The sequence below is a fragment of the Triticum dicoccoides genome, chromosome 5A, assembly GCF_002162155.2.
Source record: "Triticum dicoccoides isolate Atlit2015 ecotype Zavitan chromosome 5A, WEW_v2.0, whole genome shotgun sequence".
Lineage (NCBI taxonomy): Eukaryota > Viridiplantae > Streptophyta > Magnoliopsida > Poales > Poaceae > Triticum > Triticum dicoccoides.
The window spans coordinates 497957330-497972144 of record NC_041388.1 but is presented as its reverse complement, the minus strand read 5'-3'; the positions used below and the strand labels follow the sequence as shown (position 1 = coordinate 497972144).

The window sequence follows — 14815 nt, the reverse complement described above, 5'->3', positions numbered from 1 at the left end:
AGTCTCTTATGATTGTCTTTATCACTCCACCAAAATTGTGATATCACCTCAATGATTCCTTTGCGATATTTTAGGAATTTTAAAGACGGACATGGCATAAGTTGTGATAGCTTGTACAACTATTTTGAGTAAAATTTCCTTTCGGCTGATAGCAGTTTTTATTTCCATCCACTAATTTTCATAATAATTTGATCAATCAAGAATTGGAAAAAATCACTTTTATCCATACCCACCTATGCAGGTAAATCCAAATATTTGTGATTGCGGATTTCAGTCGTAATATTTAGGATAGTACAAATTTGCGCCTTGTCTTCTACTTTTGTATCGAGACTAAATATACTAGAACTTTCAGTGCTCACCATTTACCCCGCGGTGGCACAATAAGAATCCAAATTTGATTTTAACGCCTCCACATTCATAAAATTATCTTGCATAAGGATCAAAGAGTCACCAGCAAAGAAGAGATTTGAAATTGATGGGGCATACCCATCTCTGCTAACCTTTAAAATACTTCCATTCTCCTTCACATTAGCCAAGACAACAGTCAGTCCCTCTGTACATAACAAGAATACGTATGGGGAGAGAGGATCTTCCTGTCTCAATCCTCTAGTAGGTTTGAAACTGCACGTTTCTTCCATATTAAACAAACCTGGTACTCCACAGAGGATACATATTGCATAATTAAATTAATCCAGCCATCTTGGAAACCTAGTCTCAAAATAATTTCCTTCAAAATAGGTCACTCAACTCGGTCATATTCTTTATGCATGTCCAGTTTGATGGCACACAACCCTCTTTACCAACCATTTTTTATTGTATGGAAACACTCATATGCCAATAGGATATTTGTAATCATTTTTCCAGGCACAAACGCACTCTGAGTTGGGCTGATAATATTTGATAGGATTGTCTTCACACGAGCAACAATCATTTTTGAAATAACCTTATACACCACATTGCACAAAGTGACTGATCTAAACTCTGAGTTGCCTTTTCCGGAGAGTTAACCTTTGGCTTCATTACAATTGCAGTGTCATTCCACCCATCATGTATAGAGCGGGTATTCACCGCCTGGAGTACCTCTTCGGTCAGGTCATTCCCCAACGACCCAATATAGACCAGAATCTTTTATAAAAAATAACATGTAGGCCATTTGGACCCGGCGCTTTTAAATCACCAATATCAAATAGGGTCTTCCGAACCTCCTTTGCCGTATAGGGGGCGAGGAGAGCATTACTCATTTTATCTGTCACTTTCCTTTGGACAAGAGATACAACCTCCGAGTTCAGTTAGGTAACTTTTGAGGTAAAAAGGTTAGAAAAGTACCCCATAATGTGATTCTTCATCTTTGTGTCTTTCAGCCACACACCTTTGTCATCAAGCAATTTTTTGATCTCATTTCTTTTCTTTCTAGTCGTTGTCGCATTACGGAAAAAATGTGTTGTGGTCACCATGCAATAGCCAGTTTGCGTGACCCGTTGTAACCAGTAGATCTCCTCTTGTTCCAATAGATTTTCAATAAGGACAAGAGTCTTCTTTTGCCGTGCTTGGGAATCCGCATTCATAGGTATCCTTTGCAATTTTTCTAAATCTTTTTTGAGTTTATTAATTCTTTTTCGGTCCCTTTAGAATACCACAGTCCCAAGTATGCAAGCCCGTGTACGCTTAGAGAGAAACGACCCGATACGCATTATCTTCGCTTTGTCCCATGCCGTACGTACAATTTGGGGGATTTGATTTTCAACCACTACTTACTTTGGACTTTAACAATTTGCCACTCCTTAAATTGTAATTGATATTTTTCCACTCTTTAGTTTGCCATTTGATCTTTTGCCACTTTATAACATAAATAATAATAATTGCAAATGATAAACATATTATATGCACAATAGAGTGGACAAGTATACCCTTATGAGTTATGTGCATGTTTGCCACGAACTCCACGCAACGGGACGAACTCAATCCACATCCCTTGTTCGCACGGTAGTCAACGACGACGCTCCTCTATGCACAACGGGCAAGGCCGGCGCTAACTAGCCGATGGGTAGCAGCAACGTGCAGCGGCGAGGAGCAACAGCAAAGACGGCGGCGCCTAGATCCACGCCAAGGCTGAACACGATGGCGCCCAAGTGGAGTCGGGCAGCTGCGAGCGCCTCCACCGCACCTTCCGTCGACCACCAGTAAGCAGCAGCAGCACGGGTCGGCCACGAACAACACCAGCAGTAGGGACCGGCAAGAAGAAGAAGCGGCGACATAACAGAGCGACGGTAGCGCACGAGCACACCAGACCAGCGGCGGCAAACAGCAGCACCTGCATCAAGACGGGCGGCGGGCTGAGAGAGTGAGAGGACTGACCTAGCTGCCGCCGTCGAGGACCACGGGGAATCGCCGGGACGAGTCGCCGCCGTCTTCCGTCGAGCAACGGTAGCGACAGATGAGCGCCAGATGGGGAACGAGCTCGTCTCCTTGGTGAACCAGACGGGCAGGGGGCAATCTGGTGATTTCCATGGGGTCCCACATGACTGGGGCAAAACATCCAAATCCAAACAAAGCAGTGGCAAATAAGAAAATACAAAGTAACAAATGGCTAATCGTCAAAGTGCGAAGTAAAATCGTGGCAAAATATCAAAATCCCCATACAATTTCTACAGCCGTCTCTTCTTTGAGCCATCGAGTTCAAACTCATTTTGAGTTACGCGGGCTGGTCCAGTGAAACGGCCGTGATCAGGTATACAATGGCCTATATATACTATTCCTTTTAGATTTGGCCTTTAAAAACAAAATACCGGGCCTTTATTAAGAAAAATACATACTGGGCTGATTATTATAAAATCCGTATTGGGTCGATTAAGCACAACCGCTAGAAGGTATATTGGGCCAATATAACTGGATGTGTGGCGTTATCGAAAGAGGCTCTAGCCGTTTTCGCGGCATCAGGTCTACGGTCTACCCGCGCGCTCCCTAAAAAAAGGTCTACCCGCGCGCAGCTGCGACTGAGATTTCACTCATCAAAAAAGAAAAAGAAGAACTGCGACCGAGATGGCGGCGGCGGCGGCCATGGCGACAGCGGCGGCAGCGCCGGAGTGGGCCACCAAAGAGCCTTGCCTCATGGGCATCGACGAGGCTGGACGCGGCCCTGTTCTTGGTAAACCACCTCTTCTCCGTCTTTCTGTTGATTTTAGCTTTCGGTTTGGCGAATTGGGCCATGGGTTCGTTTCTTCTAGATCTGCTGCATGTTACTGCTAATTATATTGTTGATAACCCGTTTCCACTGAAAGATAGAATCTTGCTCGCAATTTTTACCTGATCTGCGCGCATCCCCAATGAAATATCCGGGGCAGAACTCGGATTTCCGAATGGATTAAGCAGAAATATTAGATGTGTTCTTTCCGAAAAGAATCATAACTTCGTGTTTATCACTCCCGCAGGTCCCATGGTGTATGGCTGCATGTACTGCGCGCGTTCCTACCATGACACTCTTGCCACTCTCAGTTTTGCAGGTCTCTCTACTCATGCCCTTTTCTCGTCTTTCATAAATTTAGTACTCCTAGTTTGCTTGACTGCTGTGCTTGTGGGAATGCCTGGATTGCTTAACTCCTTAATTAAGTTTAGGTTGCTGTGACATACTCCCTCCGTTCACAAGTATAAGATGTTTTGGACATTTCAGTGTGGACTACATACAGACTGAATGAGTGAACAAACACACTAAAATATGTCTATATACATCCGATTTAGAAAAAGGTTAGAACATCTTATATTTGTGAACGGAGTGATACCATTTTACTTTCATGAACAAATTACTTGCATCCTGCACCAAGAGGCAAATCTGGAAACTGAATCACATTATCATTTAAAGACCAAGACTCGTATTAAGTTACCATGCTCAGTACTTTGGTTGATTTCGGAGGAAAGAAACAAGCATAGTTTCTTATAACCTAACACTGTGTGCGTGAACCTCAGCCCTTGAGTTTATGGACAGAAGAAAAAAAAACCTATGGTACAGACATCTTGTCTTTTCAGTACAACCTGATTAATTGTTGCTATTATCACATGTCTCCATAGTTCCCTTCTTCTTCACCCTCCGCTGGCCCGCCCACTCTCCCCACCTCCTTTGTCTCCATTCTTGTACTCCCTCCGTTCACTATTATAAGATGTTTTGGATATTTCAATATGGACTACATACAGACTGAAATGAGCAAACAAACACACTAAAGTGTGTCTACATATATCCAATTTAGAAAAAAAGTTAGAACATCTTATGATAGTGAACGGAGGGAGTAGTTCATAACTGCTTCCGTGTACTTCTTATCTGAGTAAAACATCAAATAGTAGCTTTAGTTTAAAAACCAGTTTCTGCCATTTGAGAGCTCCCACATCTATTTCTTTGCACCGTGCATGAATTTCAAACTTTAGGGCCGTCAATTCTTTAATTTATCTAGGTAGTTTTACCATGTTCAATATTATTCCCCAATTGTCCAGTCCTAGAGTAGCATGGTAATGCTGCTTTCCATGAGTACTGAATTCGCTGAAGCGGAAGAATTAAAGTAGTACGTACTTAGTTAACAAGTTGTGAAATCGCCCAGACTCTTCAACAGTTTCATTGCTGATTTACCAGTGAACTTGGTTAGCATATCGTTCTTCTATTCTTGAACAGATTCGAAGACCTTGAAGGAGGAGCAAAGGGAGGAGCTGTTTGAAAGTCTCAAGATGAATAGCTCCATTGGGTGGGAGGTTGATGTCATATGCTCAAAAGTGTTATCTGCCAAAATGTTAAAAAGGTATGCTTCAGTACACTATGAACTTCAAATCTCAACCTTCTTTAGTAGATTAAAAGTCTTCTTGATTTTCAGGACAAAAGTTAATCTGAATGAAATATCCCACAACTCTGCAATAGGCCTTGTTAGAAAAGCTATTGATAATGGAGTTTTACTGACAGAGGTAAGTTATTTTGTTCTTGAAATGGTAATTCATGTACGCAGATAACCTTTCTAAATGAAAATGTTCACAACATAGTTTGAATAATGGTGTACCTTGTTGCAAAGGTCTATATCGACACAGTTGGAGATCCTGAGAAGTACAGGGTCAAACTTACGGAAAAGTTTCCAGGCATCAAATTTGTGGTTGCCAAGAAAGCTGATAGTCTCTACCCTGTTGTTAGTGGAGCAAGTATAGTTGCAAAGGTATTTCTTCATGAAATTTTTCCGATGCGGCTACTTTGATGCCCAAAATAAAAAAGCAAATAGTAGTGTCTAAGAGTCAAGACTAACACAAATGGGCTCTGTATTGTTATGAACTGTTTCAACCAAGTTTGAATCTGTTTATGCATTGCAGGTCACTAGGGATAGAGCCTTACGAAACTGGGTATTTGATGAAACAGCTCAGAATATGCATATGAACACTGGATCAGGTTATCCAGGAGGTAACTGATTGCTCCTGATAAATGATGTTGTCAATGTTTAATGCATATGACTGTTTTTAAAAGGTCTTCCTAATTAATGGAGCAGATCCTAATACTATACAATGGTTAAAAGATCATAAGCATCCAGTATTTGGTTTCCCAACTTTGGTGCGTTTTAGCTGGGGAACTTGCACACCATACTTCAAGAATGGAGTTGAAGTCACATGGTAAGTTTGAATTCGAACCCTTATGCTGCTGCACTGCAGTAATAGCAAAATGTGAATGACCACCACTATGATTTGTGGCATGTGATCACTTGTAGGGAGTCTGACGAAGTTGATGAAGATGCAGCTGGCTACGGAAGCGCCAAGCGACAGGTCACGTTGTCGAGCTTAGGCTTCACAGGGTTCAAAAGGAAGTCGGAGGAGATCGAATCGAGTGGAAAAGGCCGCTGTAAGTTCTTCCAGGCTCGCAAACTCGAGCTTGTCAGAAAGTTCCAGTGACACGCACTAGGTCAGTGGCACTGTCAGATTAGAGGTTTTATTTTACCGGGCTCAGTTTGTATGTTTATTCTGCATGGAACACTTGCAAGTCCAGTGAAACCGATGTTGGACTGTACTGAGCCGGTGGCCAAGACTGGATCAGATAGTTCCTTATTCAATCCTAATCTTAATACAAATAGCCTGAATTATCAACATCCAACTCCTGAACTACACAGCTTGCAGCCGTAAGGTGTACCCCAGACTTGGTCCTGTTATGGAGCCAGTTTGATTTTCCTTTTATAGGAATCTGCTGCGCTTTAGTACATTACTGGCACAGCTAAATCTCTGGCCACCATAGCGTTTACATAGCCAAGTGCATCATCATGCCAATACGTGCTCCATGTGCTGCTAAGCCATGAAGAACGGAGTTACAAGCTCTACTGCAAGAAACAACACGTTTTTCCTTACGATCACCGGAAGTTAGAGCATTGTCGAGGATCGTGGCTTCAGTTTCAGTGATGATCCGACCCATTTCCAAGATCGGACACGAATTGGCTTGCTTTTAAGGAGTGTAATACTAGCAGTCATGGGTGTTTCAGCAAGGAAATGGCGTGTTGTATCTGCAACCTGCCTGTCTTTTGTGTAGTCAATACCCCTCCGGATTGGCATGCTGGCAGGGGCTCGTATATTTGCAGCTCAGGAACATGTGGCAGCCATCCTAGTCTAGTCTGCTGCGTAGGGCCACGGTGCGTCGGTGCCGGATGTTTTTTCTTTTTTGAACTTCCACGGTGCTGGATGTTCGTTCGCAGGGGCAGGCTGTCGTGGTCAAAGCGCCACAGCATCATATTTAGTCCCTTCGTCTCGAATTACTTGTTGTAGAAATGGATATATCTAGACGTATTTTTAGTTCTAAATACATTCATTTCTATCCATTCCGTGACAAGTAATTTGGGACGGTGGGAGTATCTTCCTAGGGAGCCACAACTGCCAAATCAACTTTCGGGGCGAAGCATCCCAATTGTCTGAAATGCTACAGTAGATGAACTCGCTTGTCTTTATCAAAAAAGAAAAAAAGATGAACTCGCTTATCCAGAGGAGATTTCAGTCCGCTTCAGGGGCAAGATTGTAGTATGTAAATAATCTGCCCACAGTGGCCAGCACTTACCAGCAGAAGGTGAACACAGCCAGTGGGGGAGGGGGCAGTGATGCTCAAGTTTCCAAAGCAAACTCAGCAGGTGCTGTGCTGACAGGGAATCAGGGATCAGTGGCTGTTTCTGAGAGTAAAACACCGACGAATGATAAGATCGTGTGTCACAAGTGTGGAAAGAAAGGACATAATTCCAAGGGATGTGATGCAAAAGTCAAGTGCGTGATTTGCTCAAAGGATACGCATATTTCTGATTTCTGTGCCTGGCTGCATCAGAAAAAACCTGTTGCCACTTTGGTAGGTTTCGGAGGGGAAGGGCTTGGTATTTTTGTGGCTGATCATGCTAAGGAGATGACAGGCAATGGTAAAAATGACGCTGTGGCTTTGGTGAGATTAAGAGAAGGCCGTGATCTGGAAATTGAAGCTGACAACTTGATCAAATGCTTGGCGAAAACTTATCCGTGGAGATGGGACTGGAAAGCTAAAAAGGTATCTGATGGGGTGTTCTTGGTCAATTTTCCATCAACGGCAAGAATCAATGAAGCTGCTGTATATGACTGGGTTCCTCTGAAAGGTGGAAACGTCACCGTGAATGTCAGGGTTTGGAATGATGATGCAATGGTTGTGGGCAAACTATCAGTGTTCTGGGTCAAAGCAAAGGGGGTCCCAAAAACAATGAAGAACTACCATGGCCTGTGTGAAATTGGTTCAACTATTGGTTATCTCCAAACGGTTGACATGGATCTGATGAACAAAACTGGACAGGTTCGCCTCAAAGTTGCAGTGGTTGATCACACCAAAATTCCCAGATGGACCAAATTGACAACTCCTGACTTAATGGTGTTCAGGATTTTCTTTGAGGTCGAAGAAGTGGTGGAAAATGGTTGGGCTAAAGAGGAAGAGGAAATGTCACAAGGATATGAAGAGTGGATGGACTTTCAGCAAGAAGAAGAGGAAAGCAGAGAGGCTAAAAAGGCAAAGGTTAATGAAGAAAGGGTGTCCCAGAATCAGCTATGCGCAAGCACAAGAACCAGGATAGCTGCAGAAGAAAGAGACGCTGCTTTGAAAGAACAGGAAGCTGCTGATGTGTTGATGTATAACAAAAATGCAAACAAAGACAAACCAGGTAATTTGGACGAGGAGGTTGGATCAGCGTCAATCAACGGGGAAGGGGAAAAACAGAGGGAGAAAATTTGCTAGAAGATGGGTCCGGTGAGGACATGGAAGAGGAGTACGAAGCATCTCAGTCCGTCAGTTTTGGTACTAAGCTTGGGATCTCTAACCCTGATGGGGAGAACAAAGAGAATGAAAAAGTTAACAATGCAGATCAAGGGGGGCAGAGATACAGTGGGAGAATTGCATCAAAAAACAGAGATGACATACCCATCCTAGACAGAGCCATGACTTTAGCCAGAGCCAAGAATATGGTTCTATCTGAAGGTGTGGCTTCTAATCCTGAGATCTCTGAAAATATTTATGCCGAAAATTTAAAACTTATCGATGTAGCTGACGTTTTAGGTGTAGATTTGGGGGTAACCTTAGACATGGTGGAACATAATTTGGATTTGCTGTCCTCTTTAGAAAAGGCTAGGAGAGACCTTTTTTTAGCCAGTTCTAGAGAACAACCAAATAATCAAGAGGAAGACCTCGTTTTAGAACCTGGAGATGTCAATGACATTCTTCAGGATCTTTTAAGTTTAAGTAAAGATGATGAAGATGAAAATGTGGATGAGAGGATGGATGACATTTTTGGAGGGATCAGGTCGGGGCTTAAAGCTAACAGTGCTCGCTTTGAGGCTGTGGCTGTTAAAACCCCAGTAAAAACTGTGCTGAGAAGAAAGAAAAAAAGGAGCATTCACTGACCTCCCTAGCTGGAAATAGTGTCCTTGTGCCCTTTTAGTTTCTCTCTACTCTCTGGGTTACAGTCATTTGTATCCTGAGTATACTTAGGCAGATCTCATAGGTTTTCTCATCTAAAATGATAAGTGGTCTAATTTGGAATTCTAGAGGGATTGGAGAGAAGAAGAAGAGAGATTTTATTAAAGAACAAATTGGGAAAAATAATCTAGACTTTGTAGGCATACAGGAAACTATGAAGACAGATTTCAACAAATTGGACTTGTCTGATCTTAGTGCATCAGAAAAGTTTGAGTGGGATTTTCTGCCTTCTAAAGGAAGATCTGGAGGAATCCTAGTTGGCATAAACAGTGCAACTCTCATTAAAGAGAAAAAGGAACAAGGGGAATATTTTGTCAAGATTAAAGTCAGAAACATTGGAGATGGTTTTTGCTGGGACCTGGTTGTGGTGTATGGAGATGCCCAACCAAGAGGCAAACCAAAATTTCTGGTGGAGTTGGTTCACATCTTCAAAAATTCGAAACGATTTTAACATGACTAGGAAAGGTAGTGATAAGAATAAGCCTGGTGGTTATAACAAATGGAGTATGCTTTTTAATTCGGTGATTACTTTTGGAGAAATGATGGAGCTTCCTTTAGTAGGAAGGAAATATACTTGGTCTAATAATCATGAGGATCCCACTTATGCCTTATTAGACAGAGTACTAATTTCCACCTCATGGGAGGAAAAATATCCTTTGGTTTACATTGAAGACTTACCCAGAGAATTCTTGGACCATGCTCCGCTGCTCGTGAAAACTGGAACTGCACCTGCGAAAACTTCAGTTTTCATGTTTGAAAACAGTTGGTTTCAAAGGCCAGATTTGAACGAGATAGTTAGGAGGGTGTGGGAGTCAAACTATCCTGGGAGTTCCATTTTGGATAGGTTCCATAACAAAATGAAGGAGATGAGGAAGGTCTTGAAAGGGTGCAATCTAAATATTGAAGCAATTTTTAGAAGAAAGAAAAAAGAAATCTTAGAAGAATTGAATAGATTAGACAAAATGGAAGAAGAAGAGAAGCTTTGTGATGATGACAAGGAAATAAAAAAAGCTTGTCAAGAGTCTCTGAAGGTAATTCTTAAAGAAGAAGAGATCAGATGGATCCAGAGGTCTCATGACACAGAGTTACAGAAGGGAGATGCTAACACTAAATATTATCATGCTAAAGCAAATGGCAGACTTAGGAAAAACAGAATCATTAAGCTTATGCAGGATGATGGGGTGATTGAAGGGCAGGAGAATTTAAAGAAATATATCACTCTGTTTTACAAAGAACTTTTTAAAGAACCTGAGATCAGGACTTTAAACATGGACTCCAGTGGTGTGGAAACACTCACTGCAAATGAACAGGATTTCCTTGTCAAGAAATTCACAATTGACGAATAGAAAAAAAGCTGTTTTTGGCATGGAGAAGAACAAGGCGGCTGGTCCAGATGGTTTTAATATTGAATTCTATCAACATTTTTGGGAGCTTGTTAAAGATGATTTGTTGGCACTTCTTGAGGAATTTTATGAACATAATTTAGACCTAGACAGGCTAAATTATGGAGTGATTTCTCTTTTGCCCAAAGGGAGTGATGCGGATAAGATACAAAAATACAGACCAATCTGCCTCCTGAATGTTATTTTCAAGATAATCACTAAAATTTTGGTGAATAGATTGATTATAATAATTTCAGGAGTAATTAGAGACTCTCAAACTGCTTTTTATAAAAGGTAGGTACATTTTAGAAGGTGTTCTGGTTTTGCATGAAACCTTGAATTCTATGCATAAACAAAAAAAGAAGGGGGTTCTTTTTAAGATTGATTTTGAGAAGGCATTTGACAAGGTTAAATGGCCGTTTCTTTTTCAAACTCTTAAAATGAAAAAGTTTCCAGACAAATGGATCAATTGGGTAATGAAAACCGTGATGGGAGGAAAGGTAGCTGTTAAGGTGAATGGAGAAATTGGACCTTATTTCAAAACACATCAAGGGCTGCAGCAGGGTGACTCGATGTCACCCTTGCTTTTTGATCTTGTTGTGGATAATTTAGCTATTTTGATGGATAGAGCGTTTGAAGGGGGTTTGGTATGTGGTCTGGCCAAAAATCATAAAGAAAATGATGTTTGCATTCTGCAGTATGCAGACGACACTATACTCCTCTTCCAGGATGACCTGGAACAAGCTAGAAACATCAAGAGAATCCTAGGCATTTTTGAAATCATGTCGGGGCTAAAAATTAACTTTCCTAAAAGTGAAGTGATATGTGTGGGCTTGGAGGATGAAAGAGCTAAACTTTTTGAGGAGATTCTCACTTGCAAAAGAGGGGCACTCCCATTTAAGTACCTTGGAATCCCAGTCGATGACCGTAGATTGAAGAATAGTGATTGGAATCCTTCACAAAACTGAGAAGAGAATGGGGGGCTGGCTAGGGAGGTTTCTTAACATGGCTGGACGTACAACCCTGATTAATTCTTCCCTGACTAGCCTGGTACTTTACATGATCTCCTTTTATGGGTTACCAAAGGGAGTCAAAAAAAGATTGGACAGGCCCAGATCGAGTTTTCTTTGGAGTGGTGAGGAAAACAAACATAAAAATCATTTAGTTGCCTGGGAAAGAGTGTGCAGACCAAAAGATTTAGGCGGTTTGGGGATTTTGGATTTGGATTTTATGAATATTGCTCTACTGTCCAAATGGTTGTGGAAGCTTTTTAACGAAGAAAGCTTATGGAAAAGATTGTTGTGGGATAAGTATGTTAAAAATTCCACACTTGGACAGATTAATAAAAAACAAGGTGACTCGCACTTTTGGCAGGGATTGCTAAGGTGCAAACCTCTGTTTTTGAACTGTTGCAGATTTAAGGTGGGGGATGGTAAGAAGACCAGATTTTGGGAAGATTTATGGCTGGGGGAACAGAGGATATCTGACGCGTTCCCTAGTTTATACAATATTTCCCTAAATCAACACATTACAGTAAATGAAGTTATCTCCTCCAATATGTATATCCTTAGTTTTAGAAGAGCTTTGGTGGGGCAAAGAGAAACTCAATGGCGGGACATGACTGAACGATGTAGATTAGTGAAGTTAACCGAGGAGAGTGATAAACTACACTGGATTCCTGCCAAAACAGGGGTTTTTAGTGTGAAATCTTTCTACTCTGTTCTTCAAATTGGGGACAAATGGCCTGACAGTTTTCTTTGGAAGGTTAAAATTCCTCCGAAAATCAAAACTTTTATCTGGTTGATCTTGAATAAGAGTATACTAACTAGAGATGTTTTGTTGCATAGAGGAGGGAAATGTGAAACGAAATGTCTTCTTTGTAATGAAAAAGAATCAATAAACCACCTTTTTTTCGATGCCCGCTTGCCAGATATACGTGGAACGTTGTCAGTTATTGCACTGGATTCAGTTGCAACTTCAGTGACATGGACACGTGCATGCATGTTTGGTTAGATGCTTTTGGGGGAGAAAATAAGATGAATTTTTTTGTCGGAATAGCAGCACTAATCTGGAGCATTTGGAAAACTAGAAACTCAGCGTGCTTTCAACATGTCTGGCCTAATGATCCTAGTGTAGTGATGTTTAGAATGTCGCATTGGGTTAATGATTGGAGTTGCTTGCAGGCGAGGGAGGACGCAAAAGTGGAGTTGCAACGGGGCGCAAAGCTTCTGGATCGAGTCGCCAGTGGTCTTTTCCAATCAAGACGAGGATGGGCGACCTGGGTGCCAAGACTGAAGGATGGTTGAAATCAAAGTTTAGATAGTTCGCTCTTCTTGCTGCCTGAGAGTTTTGTTTTGATTCCTTTGATGTAATAAGATAGTTCGGGATTTTCTGGTGGTTTCCCCTTCCCTCTACTTACTGTTAGTAGGCAGGGAGTGATGGGAGGGGGTAGGTTACGTGCTGGTGCAGACTTTCTTAGCAGGCGTTAAGGGTGACCGGTGGTGTTGCGTTTTGGTTGTATCGAACTTACTTGGTTTCTTTAATGAAATCGGGGGAAAATCCCTTTCTTTCAAAAAAAAATGTAAAGTGAAATTCCTCCATCACACAGATTTCTTTTCCATTGAAGTGTCAACGATCAGACCCATGAGGATATGCAACATCTTCTGGCTGGCTGCCCTTTCTTCTGCCAGGCGTGGCATGCTATTCTCTATCTCGTTGCTAATCCATTGCTACCCTGCCCTGCTTGGCGACGACGTTTGCAGACTGGTGGGCTACCACATCGCAAGCCCCTATGGCGCTCCACCAAGGTATACCCTGCCTCCTTCTCATAGCTTGGTGGCTTTTGAGGGGCAACAACAGGAGTTCTGCCAATTCAGTATAGAAGAGAAAGACCAAAGTCTCCGGGATTAATACAGAACAGAGCCAAGACCACAATGTGGCAATGACTAAGCACCTCAAGCTCAACAATTATAGAAGAAAGACAAAAAAACAATTAAGAAACAACCTCCAGAACAGGAAAACCTCATCTCTAGCCATGGCTATAATTGTCTCCGGCGAACATCTTTTCCCCTCGAATGTGCGGCGGTTCCGTTCCTTCTAGAGATTCCCAGCTTGGTGGCTTTGGAAGCACTGCAACGACTGTGTGTTTCGACAGGTTGCAGCACTCCGTTACACGCTTGGTGCAAGCCATCCAAGAGGACACACGTTAATGGACAAGGGCCGGCGAGGACCCCTTGTTCCTCTGCTCAAGCATTCACGAACACGTCAATTTTTATACGCGTTCCATGATGTCCCACCACCCCCACCCCATGTATTCCCTTCAACTCCTATAAATGAAATGATACACAAGCTTCGTATATTTGTGAAGAAAAAAAAGAAATATCGGCGCCACCCACCACGACTCCGCCAAGCTCAACTATGGCCACTCGTCAAGTTCTACCATGACCGAGCCAAACCCTATTGGTGCTAGGGAAGAAGACATCACCAACAGCTCCATCGGTTTCATCGCGCCCCTATTGAACTTTGCGATAACTGATCGACTTATCCATCAGCATGAAAGGCCATCAATTCACTTGTGCGCCGCACTCTTCCTCGCGTGGACGCTTTATTAGGCCCCATTCAACTCCAATTGTTTCTATTTAATTGTTCCAACCATTATCCGAACTCGGGATCTCTGGCTCTGATACCAACCCTGGTATAATTCAATAAAACAAAAATTAACACCCACAAGATAAATTAAAAATCCATCCCCAGGAAAGGAAAAGGCTCATTGATTCTGTATTGCTAGAAACTGACACCAAAACTTCTGGGTTTTACCTTAGTATTGTAGTTGAGTTTGCTGATAATGAAAAAGATTGGACAGTCCACATGCATTTCAACATCTTTTTGTAGGTCTTTTTCAATCAAAAGTGATTTGAAATTAGCTAGTTGTTTAGATTCTTTTTAAGGATTTTTTGCCGACCAAACAAAAAAACCTGAGCATTCATTTCTAATTCTACTTGAAACTTGATTGTGCCTCCATTTTACGAAGCCAATTCAGTACTCACATCCAAACAAACCCTCAAGGTTGTAGCTACACACATCCACATGTGCCCACAATGAAAGTCAAACATAAAAAATCATGCTGCTTGGTTTGATGCCAACATTTGTTAAAACCAAAAGTTTCGAAAGGTTGGTAACATTTTTAGAGTTGGCAAGAATTAATTGATAGACAATTTTTAGACTTGCTAGCAGTTGGCCTGGAAATGTTGGTATCAAACTAATCAATCTTAAAATTTGTTTAAGGGACTAGGGGGGCGAGGCCTATGCGTGTCACGATAATTGCCTAGCAGAAATGATCCGAGGCGAACCCAAGAGAATTCTTCCCTTATGCTTCTTGTGACTGTGATGATACACCTTGTGATTGTTGGGTATCATTTCTGAACTATTTCATCTTAAACCTGTAAAAACTAGTATTGCCATACCTTGA

The 14815-nt window shown here is 41.9% G+C and overlaps 1 protein-coding gene across 3 annotated transcripts; it reads left to right on the top strand.

The window, feature by feature from the left end:
* Positions 1-2908: 2908 nt before the first annotated feature.
* On the top strand, positions 2909-12904 carry LOC119302398 (ribonuclease H2 subunit A-like). 3 transcript variants are annotated; one of them, XM_037579434.1, is made up of 9 exons: positions 2909-3145; positions 3429-3500; positions 4655-4778; positions 4851-4938; positions 5043-5180; positions 5332-5419; positions 5505-5625; positions 5721-5851; positions 12531-12904. In XM_037579434.1, exons 1-9 carry the CDS (start codon positions 3040-3042, stop codon positions 12668-12670), a joined length of 1008 nt encoding a protein of 335 aa, XP_037435331.1. In that variant the 5' UTR covers positions 2909-3039; the 3' UTR covers positions 12671-12904. The 3 variants fall into 3 exon arrangements, with proteins under 3 accessions (XP_037435331.1, XP_037435333.1, XP_037435332.1); XM_037579436.1 differs by having other exon boundaries at positions 2910-3145; positions 5721-5911; positions 12531-12649; XM_037579435.1 differs by lacking the exon at positions 12531-12904 and having other exon boundaries at positions 2911-3145; positions 5721-6100.
* Positions 12905-14815: the final 1911 nt, after the last annotated feature.